The following is a 24,665-nucleotide window of genomic DNA, read 5'->3' as shown; positions in this document are numbered from 1 at the left end:
TTTTTGCCTTGAGAGTTTTCTGCTCTCCTGGTAGACTCTAACAAGTGTTTTGTTTTTTGTTTTGTTTACTTTGCCATATAATCACTTTCATCTCTGACTTGTTGATGGAGGTGTAAATGAAATTGAAAATGTGAGAATGAAGAAGAACTAGGCACTAACCAACTCTCTCCAGACTACATAATCTAGGAAAAGAAGAAGCTTGTAACAAGTCCCAGGTATGTTGAGCTAAGCTGGAACTGAAGTACAGCAAAGTATATTTTTTTAATTTCAAAACTTAAATTTGGCAATGGTGACATTGTACAATGGACACTGGCACCAATGGAACCATGGCAATGGTAACAATGGAACAGCAGGGGTAGGGTTCAGAACGATATTGCTGTAAGAGGCCTGCGTTGCTGCAGGGACCTCTTTGCTTGCTGCATGATGGTGGGGTGGCTTCTGACAATCAGTGACGATGTCATTTATTTATTTATTTTTCACATTTTTATACCGCCCTTCCTCCAAGGAGCTCAGGGCGGTGTGCACAGCTGCTCCCCTCCCTTTGTCCTCACAACAACCCTGTGAGGTAGGTCACCCAGGAAGCTTCATGGCTGAGGTGGGATTCGAACCTGGTTCTTCCAGGTCTAAGTCCACCTCCCAAACCACTTTACCACCCTGGCTCTCTTGGCATACATCGCTTCTGGCATTTGGGCCCACTTCCAGTTCAGCCACAGTTCTGAGCTGTAGGGCCTCACAGCAGGGAGAATAATGGTTTTGAACCCTCTTCTATAGGCTCCTCTCCACTTAAAATCCTACTTTAGTCATGTGACACGCCCTGACAGCCAAGATGTTAGTCATGAAGCTGTTCTACGTACCTAGTTATAGCATTCATTCTGAACCTATTTCTCAATGTTTGCAATAATCCCAATAGTCAATTTGACTTTAAAGGTGTGTCTTGACACTATTTGTTTGTTTTTAAATTCCATAAATAGCAGCTATGGGGAGACTGATCTGGATTAGGGCAACAGCAGTGTCAAAGGGTTATTTAACCTTCCCTCTACTGCATGGTGTCAATTTGCATGCATGCAGCCATAACTGCTGTTTACCAGAACAAACAAATGCAGGGCCAAATGAAGCATTTAAACCTGCAGCTAGTTTTGGCACATCATATTGTGAAGTGCAGCAATGAGGACTAGAAAGTTAAAAGCAAGATTAAGTCCATAGATGGTCATACTGTAATAGCTGGGAAAATACTAGGAAAAAGTTGAGCAGCGTTCCTTTTCCCAAGAGGAGTCCCCCCCCCCCCTAATGAACAGGAAACTTGGCAGTTCTTCTCATAAACCCTGAAATATCTTGAATGTTATTGCATGTCTCTGGCGAGTTTATTGAGACATGAACCTGTTTTGGCAGGGAGTTGGAGGAGTCACAAAGAGAAGCTGGAAAATGGAGCAGACTTTGAATAAGACACAGAAAAAGAGAGAGAAATTTCAAATTAAATCAAATTTTAATTAATATTTCTGGTATTTGGATTTCAACATTTTCTGGGTGGTATCTTTCCTTTTACAAATGACAGCTGCAAAAGTAATATCATCTCTATTGATTCCAAGAGCCAGGGTGGAAAGCAGCCTTTGCGAGTCTGCAACTAAAGTTGGCAGCAGTCCTCCTCTGGTTCAGAGGCAGGAGTGCATTTAACCCTTGTTTTGCACTCACTGCTTACAAGAATCAGGTGCGGAATCCTGCTGCTGGGTCGGCAATGCTTCTAACTACCGCCTGTGTGATTTATGGGCCATGTGTGTCCCATGTTAAGAATGATCTCATGGCTTCTCAGAAGACTTTTGTCAGGTCATTCCTGACAAGTGACTATGTCTGGCAGCTTTCTGCCTGTGACATAGTCTATTTATCCAGCAATGAAAAACTAAACACAAACACACTCACCAACCAATGATTTTTTCCCCCTTGCAGACATATTTCCCCCCCAAATCTTAGCTGCACAGGCCCTTGAGGGTGAATAAATATTTGGAGACATGGCCTGTGTGCTTTTTAAAAAAAGAAATACACACATGTTCAAGTAAAGAAGCAGCATTTGATTCTTCTGTACTGTATTGATTTAAAATGGCTGTGCATGTGATTAAAATGTCAGCTTTGCTTTGGCATGATAGATCAAATGAAGAGGAAAAGAACAATGGACTCTCTTGAACCATGAGACTGGCTTGTAAATAGGAGAGTCTTAGGCCTCTTAAGTGGTTATTTTTGTAGCTGTACTTAGCACTGTTTACACACCAAAGGGCACCCCAGGCATTTCAGTGAGAAACTCTTTAAAGCAGCTATATGTGAATTTTCACTGAACTGGTGCCAGGGCCCTGTTCTCCTTTGATTTGCATTATCAATTGCTCATCAGAACAGCAAAAGGCACACAATGCAGAGCAAGGGCTTAGCACCACGCAAGCACCAGAGCCAGTGACCTTTCCAGGTCCACAGTCTCTCCCCAGTGCTCGATTGATCAGGACCTTAAGGGGAGTTGTGTGCGACATGATGAGGGCAGCAGGTCTTTGACCATCTGCCGCTTCCCAGACAAGCGCACGGGAGGCTCAGATTATGCTGATCTGTGTAATCCGTTGCTGTTGCTGTGTGAATTTCAGAGGGTGAGGGAGTTAACTTCCCTGGAGTTTGATCTTTCTGCATTAGACTACAGTGCAGTGCACAGGAGCGTGTGTCTGTGTGTGGAGACTAACCTTATAGGAGGAATGGAATTGTGGCTTATTTGTGCCAGAGCAACATTTTACACTGTTTCATCAGCAGTACGTCCACTCCAGTATTGACAAATAGGTCCAGTTTATGTACACAGAGGTATTGCACAAGGCGGCAGCTCTTCCTCTTCCCCGGCCATCTTTCTGAGATGTTTCTCAGCCCAGAATGCAACCTTTGCCAAGAAATCTACACTGTGTTGGAATAGTTTGGAGATGATGTATCTCGCCTGAGGAAGCACTTCTTTCAGAGGAGAGTGGCTAAATTAGCCAGCCAGAGGGAGAGAGAGAGAGAGAGAGTGTGGCTGTTTGTTGATCTTTCAGCAGTAATACCGTAACTAAAATTAACCAGGCCAAAGTCCAGCTGTCTAGCCAGCCTCTCCCTTGAAATACTTGTTTGGAGTGTGATAGCTGCTGAGAAAAGAAATAAACAGATGCAACCTGGGTGCGGTACAATTTTGCTTTTCCGTACCTTAACAGAGAGGGAAATTCTGAGCCCAATTCCTTTTGTTTTTTGCTTTTTTCTTGGAACTACACCTGTGTACTCCAGCAGGGCTGCTCTAACAGCACCCTTTTTGTAAAGCATCAGCCAAACTGCTGACTACAGATATCCTCGAGACTTTGCAACGGCTGTGCAAACAGACTCTCCATGCTTTGCAGCAAGACTGTTAATTGAGGCTTCTCTTTGGCAACGGGGCTTACAGAAAAGACGAGCACATTTCCAGTTTCTAAAACAGGAGGGGAAAGATCTGAGATTAGAGTTTCCATGCAGCTGATCTAGTCATAGACCAATGCAGACAAGAGGAGACTTGGAAAGACTGTCTCTCTACCCAGCATGCCCACATGCTGCCTTCTTTGAATACCAATGTCCTAGCATGAAATGCATGTGACTTCTGTCTGATGGTGTTATATTTTTGAGTGGGGTTTTTTTGGTTTGGTTTGTTCTGCATGTTTTCTTCCACAACTATTCTTTTAAGGGCAGGGAGGGAGTCTGCAAACTGGTCCACAAAAAGTTTACATTTCAAAATTCCAGCTTTAAAGGGAAGGGGGAGAGAATCTGCCTATATGCCAAAAACAAAATCCAAACCCAGTGGTGTTAATTGTGAATTGTGTTTTGATTATGTTAATAAGATCACTTTAGGCAATTATAGTTTAATAGGCCTGTACTAATTAGAATTTAATTTTAACAATAGAGGCAAATTTTTCTTCCCACTCCCTCCAGTTTACAACTGTGCTTTTTACTCTACTCCCTGGATACTGAAGTGATTATCTGAATGCCAAGTCTGACAAAAGAGCTTGTAATTTAACACAGTCCTTCTGAAGGCTCACGAGATAGGTCCTGGCGATTATCTATTGTGAATCCTCCCGTCAGCTAATGAAGTTTATACAAGCTTATAAACCTCAGGTAAAAGTGGCTGGGAAGCAGCTCCTGTGCTTCCACTCAGAGGATATATGAAATGCCAGACTTGGATAGACTTCTCTGTCTAGCAAAAGACTTGGGGGGGGGGGGCACATAACATTTGTTCTGTTCTGAAAGGCACTCCTCACATTCTGACAAAACAGCTCTTCTGTGACTATCATAACTGATAGAAATGACTGAAATCTCTGTGCTCACAACTTGTGCCTGCTTGTCTAATAAAAGCCCAGATCCTGAGAATGAAATTCAAAATGAAAAACAAAGGGTTTTGCCTTATTTGAAGACAAGTTCTTCAAGTTTGTTTGGGGGGAAGGAAAGTCCCTGCAGCAGTCGTCTGTTTCATCTGCTGTCAGTACCACAGACTGGCTTAAGTGTCATTCTCTTTGCAAAACCAAATACTCAATTTCCCATGTGCTGAGTACAGCTAGATAAGCTGTTGTATCTAAATGCTATCTTACGCTGTTTTTGTTTTTTTTTGCTGCTAAGCATAAAGATAGTCTAAGAATATCCATTATCAAATGCATGTTATTCAAATACCATTAATTAATGGAATAATTTATCTGCACTTACCAAACCTTATCTCAAAAACCAGAGCAGGTCATAAAATCATTCAGGGGTCACAGTGTATGATATTGTGTGCTGTGCTATTTTAATCCAAACCACCTTAGTTTATTCTTATAACTGCACTGGTTGCTTAAAAACATACCTACCAGCCAAACACCTACCTGCTCATGCTTACTGAATTCACATCACTCAACCACATGAAAGCCCTCAAAGCTGTGAAAAATTGGACCTGGGAGTCATTGCAGCAACTGTCAAAGCTCGGAAATAACCAGAAATTGTGGATTTGGCCAGGGACTTCTGGAGATATGTACAAAAAGGTCCAGTAAGTGCCCATCATGCAGAGCTTCATTAGGAACTATCAAAGTAAGCTGCTTTCACACTTATGAGGGAATAAGCTCCACTGAACACAGTGGGACTCACTTCTGAGTAAACCTGCATAGGATTGCACTGTAAATCAACCAACAGGTTTATAGGAATGTGCCTCAGAAATGTTTCATTTTCAGGGCTCCCATTCATTTTCATTTTAGAATCATTTGGACCCTCTCCCTTTTCAGAACCCACTGTATTTGGAGAGTCCAGATTCACTCCCCCTCCTGTGCATTTTCACTTACACGTATACAGACTACCTATACCCAATGCCAGACCTGGAGTACTGTTACTGTGGTCAAAACCATTCCCGTGGCTTGTTTGCTTCTTGTGAGTACTGTTGTAGACATTATTTAAATGTGTGTCTGTAAGATCATGGGAAACTACAACCAAATATAGTAGTTGACACATAACCATTATCACCTATCTGTAAGATCATGTTAAAAAAAATAAAAACAAAACCACACGTAACTCCTGCAAGTACTAAAAAAAAATCATGTGAATTCCAATAAGTGGACATTTTATGAGATCAAAGCTAGGAATGTCCATTTTTTTCCCCATTGGGTGCATGCCATTTGCTTTTAAACATGCTGGTTATCTTTTCCCAGTTGCTGTGCTTCATTCTTAATCCTTGGAGAGCTTTTTTCCTTGTATGATTAAATTCCACTGGCTTTCTGTACAACTTGACACCAGGCCAAATACCAAGAGCTGGGTAGGGGAAAAGAAATCCACCACTGTGCTGCCAAGCAATTCTATGTGCTTGCAATTCTGCTGTGACTCAGCATATTTTTAGATACATGCATACAATTATTTATAATATATTGCCCCTAGAAAAGTGGATGTGCATCTCTTTGTATTCCTTCAGCTTATATGCCTCAGTTGCATTCTGGGTTCCCCCCCCCCCTTTTTTTAGGTCCCAGACCCAGGGTGAGTAAAACCACTTTGGGTAATAAAAGACATGTGCCACTTTTGCTGTTTAATTCTGGTCATTCTGCAGCAGATTATTAACCCTTTGTAATATTTTCCACATCAGTTATGAGGCTAATGTTAAACCTATACTCATACCAGGAAATGTATGCATCCAGTGATCAGCCTCTTCCAGTAGCTGTCAAGCCTAATGGTGACAAACGCAATTCACCTTCCACTTTCTTACTTTACTCCTTCTGGCTCCCTCCTGAGGAGTCTGTGGCAGTGTCACCCAGGGTCTTACCCTGGGTGGCGATCCACAGCAGGGGAGGAGGAGGACGAAAGAAGGTGAGCCCAGCCCAAGGGAACACCCAGGGGGCTGCTGGGGGGGGGGCAAGGAGCCACCCAGGGAGGGTAAGGCTCCAGGGCTACAACTACAGATAGCCTACTCACCCATTGGGCGGGGCAGAAGCCTCCCAAGAGACATGGCAGCCCAGCTGCAGCTACCCCATTTAACAGGTAGGGTGGGGACTGCAATCTCTCAGGAGATCTCAGGCCCAGGCAAGATCAGGAAGTGGTGGGGCTTGAAGGGCTGACCAGGAGAATAAGAAGGGACCAGGCAACCAAAGGAGGAGGAAGCACCTTCCTGAGCTCCAGCAGGGAGGAGATAGGAAAGGCAGAGGAGTGGAGAAAGGCCTGGCCTCCTGAGGAGGGTGAAGCTGAAACCTGGGGGCAGACACAGCCTGGAGACAGCTGCAGGCTGGCAGAGACGAGAGACTATGGCCCAAAGAGAGGCAGAGGGAAGGACAACGAGGGACCTGCCCCACGTACAGCCTTTTTTACCAATGCAGGAAACCCTTCCCAGGGCTATTGGAGAGCCCCCACAGGAGGGAACTCCTGGAGCACATCCAGTCTGACCCCACTTACCTGGGGGGAGGACTACTCCCCACCTGTCCAGACAAGGAACCCTATGATAGCTGAGCCAATAACCCCCTGGGGGATCGAGAGCGCAACCCCAAAACCTTCAGACACAACTCCAGTTACAAGGGGACTGCCCAGGCATACCTACCTTCCAGAGGGGAGCACAACTTACTCAGCACAATAAGTGGTGAGAACTAATTGAGAGGGGACCCGTGAGGTAACTGGCCCCCTTTTTGTAGACTGTTGTGGACTTTAACTTACACTGTATGTGATGAAACAGGGCCCCCTGGATGCATGTAAAATCTTCTACTAAAGTAAAAAAAGGTTTAAAAAAAACGCTTTTTGCAGCTTCCCTTTCTTTGCACCAGCAAGGGAGGGCCTGGACGGGCCTGGACTGCACATTAGACACTGCACCCCTTGATTCCGCCCCCAAGATGGACATCACAGGCAGACAAAAGGAAGAACTTGGAAACCCTCATGAAAAATGGAAAGCTGTGGGGGAGAATGGAGAGTCTTCAGCTTTACAGACACCATTTTTCCCCCAGTGTAACATAGCACTAGGATGTATGTACATTTCTGCTTTCCCAGCTGTATGTTCACAGCAGCAGCTTGACGGAGATTTGTATTGAGAGTGCCAGTGTGACTAACACCTACCCCTTAGTTCAGTGGTTCCCAAACTGTGAGCCATAGCTTTCTGGGGAGCCACAGAATCCTTCAAAAAACCCACTGCCTGTTTTTTGTGCCAGTTTCTGTTTTTTTCCCATTCCCCTGATTTTTTAAAATCAGCTCATTACTTTTACAAGACTTGCCCATGTCTTTCTGGTCAGAATAAAGAATTGCTTCCCCTCACCCCTGATGGCCACACAGGGCTTCCTTTACCCAATGCAAGTGGGGGTGCTAAGGTGGTAGTAGTCACTTTGGTACTGAGGGAACTCCAGCCTTTCAGGATTTACTCAGAGCAGAGGTGAGGTGAGAAAAGGCACCCTGCTTTTATCTCAGTTTACAGAAGCAGTTCCTTTTCTGGTGACAGTAAATTTGCCTATTTTGTTGAGTTTAAAGGATTCACAAGGGTGCATGGGAAGGTCAAGTTCCTGGTCTTTTGCAACTTGGTTCTTCCCACCATCACTGCACAAGCTGCAAGGCTTTCTCCACATCATTCACACCCTCCCTCTCTGTTTGGGAGGGAGGAAGGGAGAGCAAACTATCATCTGTCAAATGCCATGCATTTTGCTCTTCCCTGCTTTTGTTAATTGGAACTTTAGCTTTCCCTGACTCCAACGTTAAATTGGTTCCAAAGACCACACAAGTAATAGAGATTTCATTCCCTACATCTCTTGCTCCAACACCACCTCACTAGAACATCATTAATATTACTTTTTTTTTATTATGTAGCATGAGTGACAAGAGATCTGCTGTACTAAGAAGGAATGGATGTACTTAAAATTCCACATCCCCAAAGATAAACATTTTGGATGGCTGAATCATACTTTTTGGCTAGTGCTTACTTTCCTCTGAGGACTAGTAAAAAGATATTGAAATACAATTTCTGTGGGCAAACTGCAAGAGAAATTTAGAGTTGGGCTTTAATTTTCATCAGAGCTAACTTTAATTTGAAAACTATCAGAACTTAAAAAATTTAGTTCTGAACAGTACAGATTTGGATTGGGATGATGGTACAGAAGGAAAAAAAATTAAACTTCCTCTTGTCTCCCACCACAGCATGACCTCTCATCAAATTCCCCATGGCTTTGGAAAAGATATTGGGACAGTTGCCCGCAGCTGAATGTAGGAACTACCTCCCTTGAAAAATATTTAAGTCTGTATCTAGCAATAGGAAAATTTTACCTGTGGTGATAAACTTCTCATGCATGCATGCAAGTTATCAAGTCACCATTATGCATGTTTGAACCCATGGCCCTTAAGATTACCTTTACCTTTGGTGAGATATAGTGCAAACTTCCTCATGGAAAAGATATATACAATTTCTGCATGGTGGTTAGTATTATCTTGAAGCAGGGCCATTGCATCTGTTTAATTGATAACGGCCTTCTTCACACTTCCAAAGTGTGTGAGATTGTTTTTGCTCCTCTGTCAAACAAAAGTAATTGCTGCCTGTTCTACACAAAACACTGCCTTTGCTGAAATTGCATCCATCTAACTCAGGCCTGCAATCAGATTTCATTTTAATAATGGCTGCTTGTTTCACGCAGCTAATTTGAGGGACTGTATAACTTAATAACTAAACCCCTCTGTTCACTGATCTCATCTTAGGCACTTCTATTAATTCAATCAGTGTGATTGATTTTCATAGGCGAGTATACGCTTTCCAGCTATTTTACAATACCCTTTGAATTAATCCGAAGCAGCACGTCTTTATTAAAGTTGACCTGTGCTTTATGCCACACAACAACTTCCCCCGTGCTGTGGGTACAATATCTACTACAGCTTAATGCCTGGATCCTTCTGCATTGCATTATGACTGGCATATAAAAGTCCCTCTGAAAGCACTGGTTTTAGCTGTGGTGGTTGATACGGAATTTTCGGAGAAGAATATGAATAATGAAAAGTAGGAAATGGCTTTCCCTGCTTAAAAAAATAAAATAAATGCACATTTTTTTTATCTGGGCTGCAGAGAAAAGGAGTTTGAGGAGCTGTCTGTCTAAAAAAGGGCTATAGATGTTTAGATATTTAAGGAATATGAGGTTTCCTCATATTTAACATGGGAGATCAACAGACCTCATTTCTATTGTTTGTGTCTCCCCTGCAGTGGTATCACTAGAGAGGTGCAGGGTGTGTGGACCACACCAGGTGACACTCTAGGGAGGGTGAAATAGCTACTGGCCATAATTTTGAAAATCTTGGTATTTTTGAATAATACCATCAGTGTTTTATATCAATCAATGGGCAATGTAATGCATAATGCAATGAAACAAACCATGTCGAAATAACTGTATTCTATCAAACGTTACAGCCAAATGTCAGGAAAGGAAAACACAACTGCCTTATGTAACAAAAAGTTTTTCTCTGTAAACCGCTTTGTGAACTTTTGTTGAAAAGTGGTATATAAATACTGTTAATAACAATAATAATTCTTTAACTCACAACTTACCAATGAAACTGACCGTTTTGAGAGTCAGTGAGGTGCTATTATGACACAGCAGTGAACCAATAAGGTTTGAGTCAATTCTCTTTACCATGTATCAGAGCTAAGACTAGAACTCTTATTCAATTGTGAGCGTGTCATCAAGTTGGCCAAGGGTCTTTTGGTTGTTACTGATTTGTTGGGTGACCTGTACATATATTAAAATAAATAAAGTTAATGGGGGTTACACCAACTCTAGCAACTGTTACCCTACACATGCCCAATCTCGTCTGATCTTGGAGGCTAAGCAGGGTCAGGCCTGGTTAGTACTTGGATGGGAGACCGCCTGGGAATACTGGGTGCTGTAGGGTTATACCATAGTCTTTCGAGACTGAAGGTTGCCAACCAGTAATGCCACTGCATTTAGACTGGGTGTATGATACTGTATTTTATCCTGTATGGTCTGGTATGGGAAGAGGTCCTTCATGGGGGTGACACAATGCGCTCTCACACCCTAGTGATGCTTCTGCTCCCCAGTGTATATGGACCATCTTTTCATTCCTTTTGCTATGTAAATTTTCAGCATTTTTAAAAACGAAAAGTGGCATATTAATTGCCATATTAGACCAGATTTCAGTATGAATGCTGTGGGGTGGGGTGCAAAAACTGCAATTACTTATCTGGGAGGCGCTCCCAGCCCTCAGGAGGTTGCACACGGCATCCTGAGAAGCTTCCTGAACGTGACTGGAAGGTGCTTCCAGTGCTTCCAGGTGCACAAAACAGAAGTGCTTTCCAGTCATGTCTGGGAGGTCTTCTGAGGCCCTCCAACCATGGGCTTGGCATCCACAGATATTTAAATCTGCCGCTGCTGAGCCTGTAGATAAGGACCCACTGTATTATAGTAAATATGTTGGTTATATAGGAAATAGGTGGTAGATTCCCAGCAATTCCATAGTTTATGTTTGAATGAATAGAAAATTCATTACTTTTACATTGATTTCAGTATAAGTGCAGCTCTTCTTCTAATGCCTATAATGGTGGTGTTTCCTAACCAAATTGCATGTCTACACCAGGCATTATAATCCTCCCTTAAGGCAGAACATCTGAAAAGTTTCAAAGAGAGGAAGCATTTTATAGACAATTTTTAAAAGGTGTGTGTGTGGAGAGAAAGATTTATATGAATTTCAGTTAGGCATAGAACAATTTTGGCTTGCTTGTAACTTCTGTGCTCAACATTTTAAAGTACTGTACTAATGTTTGTACAGAACAAACATCTGCAAAAATTCAGATATAAAGGGCAACACTTTCTCAATTTTTAGGCAATCAAAAAAGGCAAATATCTGGAACAAGTCTGGTATTGATTTCAGCTGGCAGAGGCTTTTCTGTAGCTTCTAACTCCTGTTTCCCATGCTACTGGTGAGACATTTCAGTTGCTCTCTGAACATCAGGTCTTCCAAATTTCAGTCATGATGGTGGCTCATTTAAAACTTTTAAACACTGTTGGAAGGTCATTTATCCGGGAGCAGCAGCAGCAAAAGCGCAGCAGCAGTAAGATCAGCCGGCCTGCTTTTAAATAGTGTGGTTAACGGGGCTTGGCAGTTTGATTCTGTTGCACTGTGGTTGTGGTGACTATACTGGCTGCTGGTTTGCTTTTGGGCCTAATTCAAGATGCTGGTTTTGAGCTTCAAAACCGTTTACAACATAGGACCAAAATACCTTTTTCTGATACCAAGATACTTGGTATTTCTGATACAAGATACTGGGCAGGAGGTCTGGTCTAGAGGGTAGAGCCTCCATTTGCCTGAAGATTAACATCCACAAGGTCGCCAGTTCGAGGCCACCGGCACCGTGCGACCTTGAAGCAGCTGACAAGCTGCAGCTGAGCTGTTCCATCTGCTCGGAGCGTGGGAGGATGGAGGCCAGAATGTTAAACCAGATCGGAGTGTGACACCTTGAATGTGGTGGTTCTTGAAAGAGAGAACCTTCTTTCAATTTGTAAAAATCCCTGCGTGGATTTAATAAGCCTGCCTGTGTAAACCGCCTTGAATAAAGTCTTGAATAAAGACCAAGAAAGGCGGTATATAAATACTGTATATTATTATTATTATTATTACTTGTTCCAGCCTACTCCCTGAGGTCCTCAGAGGGGGACACATGTGTGTGCCACCCCCAACAAAAATGAGAGGCTGTCAGGAAGGAGCAGGGCCTTCTCAACACTGGCACTGCAGTTATGGAATTCCCTCCCTTACAAGTTACAAACTGTTACCTCCCAGGAATCATTGGGGGCGGGGGCTAAAAACATTTTTTTGGTGTTTGTATAGTGTTGGTTTTTTGTGGGGATTTTTGTTTGGTAGTGTGGGTTTTTTTTAATGTTTCATGTCTGCTTCTCTTGCCAACCTTGATTTTCTTATTTTATCATAATTTACTGCTGCTTTTATGTTTCTACACACCTACATTTTTATGTTCCTATATTGTATATTTTTATCTATTGTGGATGCTTATATGACATTTGTGTAGTTGCCTCTCTCTTTTTTTGCTGTTTTATTGCTTTACTGTTTTTATATTGATGGTTTTATGTAAGTCACATTGGCTGCCCACAGTAGTGGGGGAAAGGTGGGGTAACAATAAATTAAATCAGCATCCTCCAAAATGTGGGCCACTGTGTCACAAAAAAAGAAAGCTGCTTCCACCCCAAAATCAGAGCACAGAGGCTGCTGGAGCGACAGGTAGTGGAAGCAGTTGCCCCGTGCAACTTTCAGACAAGATTGGCAGGCAAAGATAACAGGCAGCAGCTTGGAACGGTAAGCGCCACGCATGACAGGAAAGGTTTTTTCCAGGCACCGGATCTGGCCCATGGGCCGGGTTTGGCACCTGCTGAATTAAATAAATAGGTAGGAAGACAAACTCCCACTATACTGGAGGAAACTGAAGTGCACCAAGAATGCTGCTACAGCACCAGCAGCACATCAGGCGACAGTAAGCAGAGCTGGGATGGCAGCCAGTCAGCAGCACAGGCTGGTAACATGATCAATGAGTGAGGGAGTAAGCAAGGCAGACCTGTGAAGTGGTGGCGGTAGCAGACCAACATGGTAGTCAAGGAGTACATGAGCAAGTAATGGCAATTTTAACCATACCCCACATTTGCCTATTTTGTTTCAAGGTTTCTCTATAAGAAATGCTTGTTAATAAAATAGCTTTCAAAGCTTCAGAGGTGGCATTTTGTTATGCATGCTTCCGCAATAGACAAAATGAAGACTTGTTACATTTGACAAACTTTAAAGGCATCTTGTATCCTTTCTGGAAGTACAAATTACTCATAAAACTTTTTAAACAATTCTGTAGATAGTCATCACAATACTCACCCCACTCTTCCTCTTCTACATGTCCTCTATTCTCTGCACTCAATGACTGGTTTGCCTAGTGTGGAAGTTTGCTCAAGTCCAGGACCACCACTAGAGGACGGCCACGTTGGGCCCTGCGCTCCAGGAACCGGGCCTCTCTGGCTGTCCATTGTATGGATTCTTCTCCATCTCCAGGCAATGGAGAGTTCTTTGCACTACCGCCATGAGAGGCTGCAGCAGCTCTCCCTCTCATCATGAAGTAAATGTCCCCATAACTTAAATGAGGAGGAAGCAGCAGCTGCAGTGATCCTCCCTGTGTCATTTTAAAACTCCTGGAGGGCTTGTCCTGGATGAGTTAGTCGGCATGGTCTGTCTTCCTCCTCTTTATCAGGAATAGTGGTCAAATCCACCAAGACTGTTCATTCCAACATATGCAAGACATCTTCCTGTTTCTTCACACATACTTCACACTCACCTCCACATATTACTAAACTCATAGCAACAATTGAAATATTAAGAAAACCTCATACCATAAAAGCATCGCACAACAATTGCCCAGTTTCAGTAAATTCTCACCTGAAATATTGCCACGAACACGAGCAATCTCAGCTTGGAGCTGCCCAATAACTTACATCAGAGGAAGATTTATGTAACATTTGGAAGGTAGCATTAGAACTCCTGAATTACTGTCCTCCTCAGCTAATAAATTATACATTTCATAATGTGTCAGTGACACTAAATTGAAATTCTACATCAAATTCTAGATTATAAACTTGAGTAAAAGCATCAAATATGATTTTAAATTTTAAAGGGGATCATTGAATCAAAAATAAATTTCACTTGTCTCCCATTTTTTCAAAAGGGCGACAGTTAAGAACATATTTGAATCTGTAACTTTAAATTAGTGGGTCTTACATGCTTAAATTACACAAACCTCAATATAAATATTGGGCTATATCCTATATTTAGTTGAAATTGACTAACTTCCTTAGTGATGACTAAACTTAGGATACAACCCATTTTCCACCAAGATGTAAATACACATAGCCACAACTTTCATGCGACTACAATGTATTACATAACAATGATGTATAAGAATTAAATGAAAAACTCATTTCATTGTCTTCAAATTTAATTTCATGAATTCATGTGGTTACTTAGTTACTAAGGTGGGCAGTAGCTGCCCAATGAGATGCAATGATCTCTCCACTGTTGGAAGCAGCCCCTGGCGTCATGCTGTACGCCAATTGAGCGAAGACTTATAACCAGTAAACTGCTGCTTCCTGTGTTGTGCCGATGCCGTATGGCGAAGTTGGAATGTCTTCTTCAGTGCACGAGGCCTGGGTAAAGTGGTATGGAGGATAGACTGTTACCCATGCAGCAAATCCCCCCTCTCCACGTCGCTGGAATGGTCCAATGGAAAGGCAGAAGCCAATACGGTTGGTTCCAGCGGCATTGCAGGAGTTGCCAGAGCGTGACTGTGTTCAGCCGCAAACTGGTTCAGGGACTCCGGCTCCTGATTTTGCCTCGAGGTTGACTCCTGCAGCCTTTTCCACAACTGGATATAACCACAAGGCAGTGGAGGTTTGAGGTCAGAGTTTCCTTCTCTTAGATGAGCTGCCTTTCCAGGCTGACCTACACCAAATCATAATCTAGCAGCCCAATCCTAATTTGCTCTGGAACAGGTAGGTCGAGTGGTTGCTCTTACTTTCTATTGACCAAGTCTCTTCTTCTAGAGTAGTGCTTCCCAAACTTCTACAAGGGAGTACTGTGTGTGCAGGAGAGGGGTTATGGCAGGAATGCTACCCTCAGGATCGCACTGCTGCCGGGGAGGGGGGGTGGGTTTTCTTAAACTTACATAAAGGACTGCCAGTCTCGGGAGGGTATGGGGAGCCCCACTGATGCCTCTGCAGGGCTCCCCAAGCCTCCAAAACAGGTTAAAAAAAAGAGGCAGCTATAGGGCAACCCCACAGCCCTCCCAAGACCAGCAGGTAAGTTTAAAAAAAAAACCCTTCCCCCTGGCAGCAGCGCCATCTTTGGGATCATGTTGCTGCCTTCCCCCCTCCCCGCCCCTTAAAGGGACAGGGACAAGTGCTTCCCTAGCTGGTGAATCACAACCCACCAGTGTGGTAACTACTGTCCTAGAAGATGGAATAGCAGTTCCAATGAAAAACACCTTTATAGGGACCATCTTCATTGCTAAATACATCAGCAACTGGCTGCAAGTTAGGTCACAATCTTGAAAAGTTTATTATCTTGCCTTGTCGAGACACTATTTGTCTTTTTAGAAAATACAGCAATCTGCTTGTCTTTTTGGAAATTCACAAGTTTTATGATCTTTGGCTTCCAGAGTTCTGAAAAAGCTTGCATACAAGATATTAAGTAGCTTGTTTATTACTTCAATTTTTTAATTGATTCTAAAAAAAGTATTTGGTTTTTTTCCTTACTGGACAGACATGGCTACCTATGATTTTTGTGTATCACAGTTTTCGGCAGAGGATTACGTAAGGGCAATCAGGAAACAGCAGTGGCATCTTTGCCATTTCACCCAAAAACCAATTCAACCTTCCACAAAGAGTCCTCAGGTTTAGATCTCAAACAGCTTTCAAGATCACCCAACTTAATTTAGTTAAGTTCCTAGTTCCTAGTTCAAAATTTAAGGGTAGTGTGCTTGGTGTGCTCCTTCAAATGCAGTTTCAGCTATGCTTTGTAATACCTTCTATTGTTTTAGTCTTCACCAGCTGTTTCTTCACAAGCTTAACTGTATCTATCTGCATACTCTGGTTTCATCTTTTTGTAAAACAAATTAAGTTGCTGTGTCAGCTCACTTATGTCATTATTGCTCTGTGAAGCAGCATCTTGTGACAGTTTTGGTTGCTGCAGTGTCATATCTCTTAAAACCACAGCTTCAGGGAGATTTTCACTTATCTCCTATTCATGACTTTAATGCTTTTATTTTGCCTAGAGGTCCATTGTCTTATTCGGCAGTGAATCCTGCTTTTTAATCTGACTGGGCATTTATTTTCTTGAAGAGACTAATTTCAGTGAGCTGGGGATGGAATTGAGGGCCTCAAACACCATCACAATCACACAACGTCACACATGCTCCCTCCATTAACCTCTAAAACCTTTTTAGATGTTCCTCTTGCTCAAAAGCTTTAAATTCACGTTAGAAATTACAATACCACCTTCCCCAAAGGATATTTAAGTCCTGTTTCAGCAACAATGCAACTTTCATTTAAACAGTATTCTATGTGGGGATTAAGAAGAATTTACTCATTCCTTTTTCTTTTTTCATTTGTAGACCCTGGAAAAGGAAAGGCCATTATAGCCATGCAAGGAAATTTCAAAGCGCTTTACAGTAACATAAAGCTACTTTGTTCATACCTGTTCCTCACATGCTGCTGGAAATTCCATGGATCTGTCATCTCTCTTACACATGGGGAATGGGGGAGAAATGGGATGGGAATGTGAGAGACCGTAGAAATGAAAATATCCACTCTGAAGTTTTGCAGGCCTCTGCTTGTTGTATATTAATTGACATACAGTAATGATTTAGGGACTAATCATGGTAATTTCCAAATGGGACCAACAGTGTGCAAGTAAGCAAATGTAATTCACCCTTTAGCATTTTTCATAAGAGAGAAAAAATGACTACAATAGCATTTGAACGTATAATGAAAAAGCAGATTTTTTATTATGTCATTTCTGTCCATTATTCAGCATTGCCGTAAATGGCGCTCATTTACTGCAACTTCTGTACAGACGTGTGGTTTGAATTTACTAGAACAGCAAAAATTCAAAATGAAAAATAAATGCTCAACAGTTCCACACAAGATTTTACAGTCCAACATTTCACTGAGTAGGTGGAAAAGACATTGTTACTACAGTTATTCGGCATGAATAAAAAACTACAACTTTTATTTTTAAACAGGAGTCACTTGTTTTAATTTTTTACACTGTTTAAAATTACTGTGATAAAAATAATGAAAAAAGCTTTTTAATAATGCCATACACCAGCATAATATAGGATTTGTCCCCATTATATAACTTTTGTATAATATACAAAATAGAATGTTGACACACTATTGAATCCGTGTGATTAGGCCTGTTGGGGTGGAAGGGAGAGGGGGAGAGGAGGGTATTTTCATACACACAGCCTTTTACCAGAAAACAGAAGCCTCAAAAAGTGTTTTTTTATGTTTTGCAATAAATTGAGGCTATAATCCTTGCCTGAAAGTATTGTTCCTACATAACAGCAGTAGCATAAAAATGTGTGTACATTCAGGGTGACAGTCCCCTTTATTTCAATATGGATCACATGGTGGGAGAGGCTCAGTTTTGAAAGGGGTTCAAGACTTTGGTCCCTTTCTAAGAAGCAAATGCTTTAACACAAAGTAGCACAAGCACTTGGGTCTTGCCACCCATTGTCTTAATCCTCCTACGCTTTGAGGGCCACAACTTACCCTAAAGGGTTAAAAAAAATTATGAGACCCCCCCCCAAAAAAAACTGGTGCTAAAATAAGAGAGGCTGTTATTCTGTAGTATTTGAAAACAAGCTGTTATTCAAGAATATTATCAAAGGAAGGACAAGAGGTTGACTAAATGAACATCTGATGCATCAACATAGAGGGAGGCTAACCGACTTTTAAAATTATTATTCATACCTCCAGCTTTCACACTGGATTCGTGGTTCCCAAACATTTTAGCACCAGGATCCACCTTTTTAAATGACACTGTTGGGACTCACCTAGCTTTATGATACTAAAAAAAAGTTTCATCTTACCAGCTGCTCTCAAGAGTCTACTTTTATCCTTTTTACTGTGGCAGTGGTGGTGGGGGCACCATCTGGAGTGTCTGTTGAGCTCCACATTCATCAGATTGGGACCATTCTGGTGGCCTTGCATTCCCCTTCGCCTGGCCTTTCATAGCTGAGGCACATTTACCTACTTGTGAGTAAATACATGTGGCTCCGTTACATCAATACATTTTCCTTTTTCAGCTTGGAGGGGGGAGCTTCCTTTTAAAGTGTTTTGGAGGGGCTACATTCATTGGATTTGGACCATTCTGGTGGCATTGTGTTGCACTCGACCTGCTCTTCCAAGTGGACTGAGGCACATTTGAGTAAATGCACACCTTCAACTCAGTTTCACTTTCCATAGAGCTCAACACATTTTCCTTGTTAGCTTTTCAGTTTCGTGACCCACCAAAAATCTGCTTGTGACCCAAAGTTTGGGAAACACTGCATTATAGCTTAAAAATAATTAACAGAACAGAAACAGCCACTAATAGTCAGTTTTATTTTTCTTTAGGACAAGGTATAACTAGTCTTGTTCTGAGCAGAAGGCACCTCCTGCATGTGAAAGGATAGCTTTGGATCCATTGCTTTTGAATTGGAAGAAAAAAATGGTTTTCCTTATGCATTTTTTCCTCCAACTTAATTCCTTTGGAGATACCAGAGGTTTGCTAGAGCCACAGAAATTAGGCACCAGACACTATCCAACTGTACTGTACTCGATTATATCATATTGTAGCTATACCTGTTATGTATTTTTTTAAACATGAAATAGGAGTTTGCCATTTGAGTGAAAAAGTAAAACTAAATTGGAATTGGGCCATAAAATTTGCGCAGTAGAGCTTTTTGCAAGCGTAGAAGGTTTAAGAGAATTTTTGGATGATCACAGTACACACCACCATATACAATTGATCAGTCAACTTTCTGCATGCTGCACAAAATGAAGATGTGGAAATTCTATTACAGATAAGATCTTGGTGTTCTGTAATCTCTTCTAATCAGAAGTACAGCACACAAGACTAGCTTCAGACCTTGTTTCTCCACCCTATGAGTTGTCCCTCATGTGTTCATAATACATAGCTATTTTGTAAAGCTAAGAGGCTGTGATTTTAAGTTAGATTGGCACTTGTTCCCATACTTGTGCACACTTTCTAGTTCTGCTGCTTTTTCCAAGATGATTCAATGTTGTATTTTTGGTTTACTCTGGCTGGTAAAGAATACCAATTCTGAGCACATTTACTTGCAAGTCAGTCCCACTGGAAATTTACTTCAAAACGTGCTCAAGTTCAAGACCTGGGGCTCCGGTCCTTACTTTACTGGTGCAAGAGCTGTAAAATTTCTTCTCTCCATTTGCATGCCATAACATATCCTATGAAAGGCCATTCCTATTAGTTTCCATGTGCAAATGTAACATACAGCATGCATATCTGGGGCTATCCAATAATTTTCATGTCAGCATGATGTGGCAAGGCACTGAAGAGACAGAAGTCAGAATTTTCCCTGCTTTTATTTGAAGTGCTGATTCTCCCAGCACTAAAAAGACTAGCCAGACAAGAAACAACATGTTTGTTGAATGCTTATGTACTTTAAATGGCTTGCGTTTAAATCCTTGACAGCACATTTAAACTGAAAGTTTTTTCACAATCAGCATTTGCATTTTTTAAAAAGTGAAATAAAAGTCTATAAACTGAAAAAAATATATGAAATCAAACTTTAGAGCCTCTTTCCCACTGCTAAAGTACTTATTTGTGTGTAATCACATTACTGGATTTCTGTACACCTCAGTTGTATTGGTAAACAACTACATAGACATTTGTCCATGTACACACTGCTTGCTTTTGGAATCTCAGTACCAGGAACTAAAACGTTTAATACATATCACTTCCCAAATTTAACTTGATATATTTTCCTTTGAAGTAAAGACAGGGTCTTGTGTTCTCTCTTTGCAGGAGCCTTTTAGAAACCAAATACTTGAGTCTGTTAGCATTAGCTTAAAAACAGGTAGAGTACACATTTTCATCTCATTGGTTTGCAAACTTCTGTTAAAATACTCTGAAGCTTTTTAACTGTTTAAAAAAATACATACTTTTAAGAGCTTATTCAAGAAGGAGAGGTCACTCAGCTGTATGTGGTATTCTCTGAATGGTCCCCTGTGCAATTGTACAGTTGCATTCTGTGCCAGTGCAGAACATTTTTAGCAACTTTTAGAGCTCCACTTAGGTAGCTGGCAGTCTGGTGGAAAAGCTCTGAAATAGAGCATCTTCTCAGTAATGCTGCTGGTGTGGTCGCCACATGATCACTAAGTGTAATCATGCTCCCCTCCTCCCTGGGGCATGCACAAACATCTGCCTCTAAGCCTTGGAGCAATGCAGGAGTGCCAGCTCTTTGGCTAACTGCTGAAGGGCTTCAGGAAATTCTATAGAGAAGCAATACCCAACTGTAGAACTGCACAGGGATCACAAAGAACAATTACTGTTATCAAATGGCGTATTTTACTCCCAAGTAATGACTATAATAGCTGGGGATTTTCCTTTATAAGCTTAACATTTAAAAAGGATTAAGAAAAGACAAAATGGTTTCAGGTAAAATTCCTGTTTTACCAGGAATGTGTTTTTTTTTTTTTTTGAATAATAGAAATGTATTTAATTGAACAACTTATGCTCTGTTATTTACATATTGCTGGTACCTGTATATGCATTTTATTGCCCAATTTATGTAGCTGTTTTGCTGTGCTCTGTGAGGCTGTATGTGAAAGTAACCCCAGATATCCAGTGGTGTGCCTGTCTAGGCAAAAGGCCTACATGAATACACTACATTTTTTGCAGTGGAGGTCAAATAAACCTGAACAGCTTCTGCAAGTTTAGCCCTGGAATGTGAGAGGACCAAGCACACAAACTGGATCATTACAGCCAACTTCCAGTTGGTGCTTTTTCTTACAGCAGTCTAATTGTTTCAGGTTTCAGCTTGAGGAACTCCCACTAAATAGGGATATGTTCCTTTCATTTTTTTAAAGGAAAGAAAAGGAAAAACAACAAAACAAAACACTTGTAATAAAACTAGAGTACCTCTTTAGATACTTCAGAACAATGCTGCCAGGATTAATACTTCCAGACAAACCACAATTTGTATGGGTTACCATTCAACACATTTGTGACCCCTAGAAAAAATATATCACGTGTCATAAAGCAATCTGTCATCTAAAAACCATTCTTATGATACACTATACAAGCTATTTTACAATAACTGGATAAACTGCTTTTAAAGCTGTAGTAGCCCTTCCATTATTTTATTCAAATAGTAACACTACCAAATAATATATAGTCGAGTGTATAAACTAAAAATACATATATTAGTAGCTTCATTTCATAGTATTTTGATTGTTAACTCTCTTGTTAGGCTATTAAACTCCACTATCTTCTTTTAAAGATATATTTAGGCCATTAAGAGCAAAAATCTTTTTTTCTTCTTCTTTCCATAGAGTGGCATAGCATTTTAAAATTTTCAGAAAATTCTTAAGGTGCTCAGAGGATGGGCTACTACAGCTTATAAATTGTTTAAAAAAATAAATCAATGATGACAAGGAAAAACTCACAAGACATACATGGTTGTTTTATGGCACACTAGTAGTTTGATACAGATGGGTTGGAGCTGTACAGAGACTAAGTCCTACACTAAACCACAAGATCAGTAGCGGAATCTTCCTGTTCTCTAGGAAACATGATGGGTTAACCAATCAATGACAAATGAGGTGAAAATGGGTGTGTAACCATATACAGATTTGGGATTTTTTATTTTCCATCAGTAAGAGGTTTCATTTTCTGTAGTTTGGTCTATTTTCTGCATAAAGGTAAAAATCTTATTTGAAGCAAAATCTATTAAGAATCATCACAATAAACAAAATATTGGGCATAATTACAACTACTTTGTAAGTCAATGATATTATGTGTGTATGGGTGTGTGTGTATACATAAAGTATGTATATGTACACACACACACAATACACATGTATTTCCTGACTGAGAAAATGGATATTTAACCACCAATTTATAAGAGTCAGGAGCACATATGTTTGCCGCAATGCAGCGAGTGTGATCTGTGAGCGGAAACTGGCTTCTTCCAGCTTGTTAATCTGCTCCACTGGTAGTGCAAAAAGATGCTGTGAGGGTAGGCCCCTTGTGTTCAGGACCCAGGGGTCCTGCACTGAGCATATGCTGCCGAATAGATGAACAGCTATATCAGTCCTGGAATCCCCCATCCCCTTCCCAACAGATCAGAGCTGTCACCAGGGGAAAGATAGGAGGGGCAGAGAAAGACTTAAAACACATACACAGCATGATTCTTACTTCTCTGGAACAGGGTCGCAGACTGCAATCTAGCAGTTCCGAGAACCCCCAAAGAGGCAAATGCACAACTTTGCACTTCGTTGTGAAGTATGAATTGGTCACTAATATTGTCCTCCTAATTAAAAACAAAAAACACTCAGGTTTTGCTGCTTCTGAGTTGTGTCCAAGGAGAACAGTAGACATGCCTATTCTTTGTGCACATCAATTTTGTTCTGCACATTACAGCTGCTCAGGATTGTGGCCACTGTATATATAATATACACCGATACACATAGAACTACACACTTATATGGCAATAAATTGAGCATGGAAAAAAGTTGATTTTTCCATTTCGGAGTAAACTTTAAAAATTATGCATATTTTCCTGAAAGTTTCCTGATGGGCAGTCAAGACTGATTGTTTTAATGTCAATCCAGCCCAAGATTCTTACAATTATGGCTACTGCATTAAATGCAAATATCTAGGCTGCTTTAAAAAAAGTTCATGTTCATACACATTTGTTTAAGACAGAGCTTGTCTTCTAGTAGCTCAAAGAACATGATAGATAAAGAGTATGTATTTCCAGTGTTCAGGTTACATTTGGAATACATTTCATTCCTCACCACTTTAAAGGTGGCTGAATTTATAGGCCAAATTTAGAAGGGTCACTATGACAATCTTGATCAGATTAGAAAAATCAACCTATAGTCACACGAATATACTTAAAGATTAATATCTAGAAGTCATCAAGCTATGAGCTGCCCCACCTTAAAAAACAGCTGTACAATAGGCATCTTGAAGTTTTACAAAAATTATGTAAGAAAAAATGAGCAAGCTTAGTTCACTGTATATAAAGTTAAAGGAAATTGCTAAAACCAGACAGTAATAGCTATAAAAGGCACAACTTCCCTTTTCTGATATACAGTTGTAAACTTTCTTCATGTTACATGCATAAATCAAAAATGCTACCTTAACTATACAAAAAAATCTATACCAAAGCATAAACCTAGAAAACTTTATCCAGCCAATTGCAGAAATTCCTAGCAGAATGTCGACAATGCAGATTCTGAACTTGACACCGCTGGTTTTGATGCATCTTATACTGCCAATATGATGGTGTAACATGGAGGAAAACCCCAACCCATATTTCTTTCCTTTTCTTCTTCCTCTAGTTTGAGGTGTCTGCTTCTGAAACCTAGGTCTTGGCCCTCTGTAAACCACATGTAGTGCATAATTACGAAACAAAAACAAGAACACCCAGTATAATTGCAAGGACAAAATTAACAGGTCTTTTAGTTTATAAAAAAGAAGCTATAATTGACTTTTTTTTTTCTTAAGGCAATCTTTCTGTGTTAAGGCAGTCACTTCTGATGAAATAAGAGTTTCTTGATATTCCCATTTGAATATTTTGGTAACTGATTGCTGATGATTTCTGCCAACATTTCTGGAAACTCAACACTCATGGACTTATCCAAAAACGTTTGGAAGCAAAAGCTTAGAAGATTCTCAACCACCTGCAAACGATAAGAAAGCAAGATGAAACCAATTTTCCACTGCAAGGAAACAATGTTGGTGCTGTGTTGTGAAATACCCTGTTAAATATAAAAACCCTACTGATTTACATCAGAAAGAGAGGATGTCACCCTTTCAACAGACAATATACACCTCCAATTTAATTCTGGTTACACAAAAACTGTTCTAAATAAAAGCACTTACAACATTTCCAGAAAACAATCAAGACTTGAGTTAAACTCTCAGGAGAAACTTCTGCAACTATGGGGAAATCACCAATTACACCTCTCTTCATGGCATGATTATCAGGATTTGCTGTACATAGGATAGTCTCAACAGGGCAACTATAGTTCAAATTAAGTATAACAGGACATAAGGAAACAAATGGCCCTTCAGATATGCCAGATTCCACTCCATTTAAAAGTTTATAGGAGCAAAACCAGCACCTTGTCTTCTGACCTGAAATTAGTACAGTAACTGCCAGCACAGACATTTCAGCACCTCATGTTTGATGCTCAACCTCCCAGAAGGGGAGCTGCCATGTAACACATCAGACGTACATGGATACATATACAAATGTATAGTGAGACTACATGTCATGTGAAAAAAATTAACAAAATTGTCATGGCCATGTCACATAGAGCCTAGTGCGCTTTAACAGTACTTTTGCCCTAAGATGACAAAATGCAACCCTCCTGCTACCCTTTATTCCAATT

The 24,665-nt window shown here is 40.9% G+C and overlaps 1 protein-coding gene across 1 annotated transcript in view; it reads right to left on the bottom strand.

The window, feature by feature from the left end:
* Window positions 1-16,985: 16,985 nt before the first annotated feature.
* The window catches only part of NR3C1 (nuclear receptor subfamily 3 group C member 1), a 96,237-nt gene continuing 88,557 nt past the window's right edge, over window positions 16,986-24,665 (bottom strand). The window contains exon 9 of the mRNA XM_066612513.1: window positions 16,986-23,951. Coding sequence (XP_066468610.1) covers window positions 23,799-23,951 — 153 coding nt within the window. The 3' untranslated portion in view covers window positions 16,986-23,798. The remainder of the gene's footprint in view (window positions 23,952-24,665) is intronic.

The sequence above is a fragment of the Tiliqua scincoides genome, chromosome 2 (assembly GCF_035046505.1).
Source record: "Tiliqua scincoides isolate rTilSci1 chromosome 2, rTilSci1.hap2, whole genome shotgun sequence".
Taxonomy (NCBI): domain Eukaryota; kingdom Metazoa; phylum Chordata; class Lepidosauria; order Squamata; family Scincidae; genus Tiliqua; species Tiliqua scincoides.
This window is presented reverse-complemented; position numbering and strand designations above follow the sequence as displayed.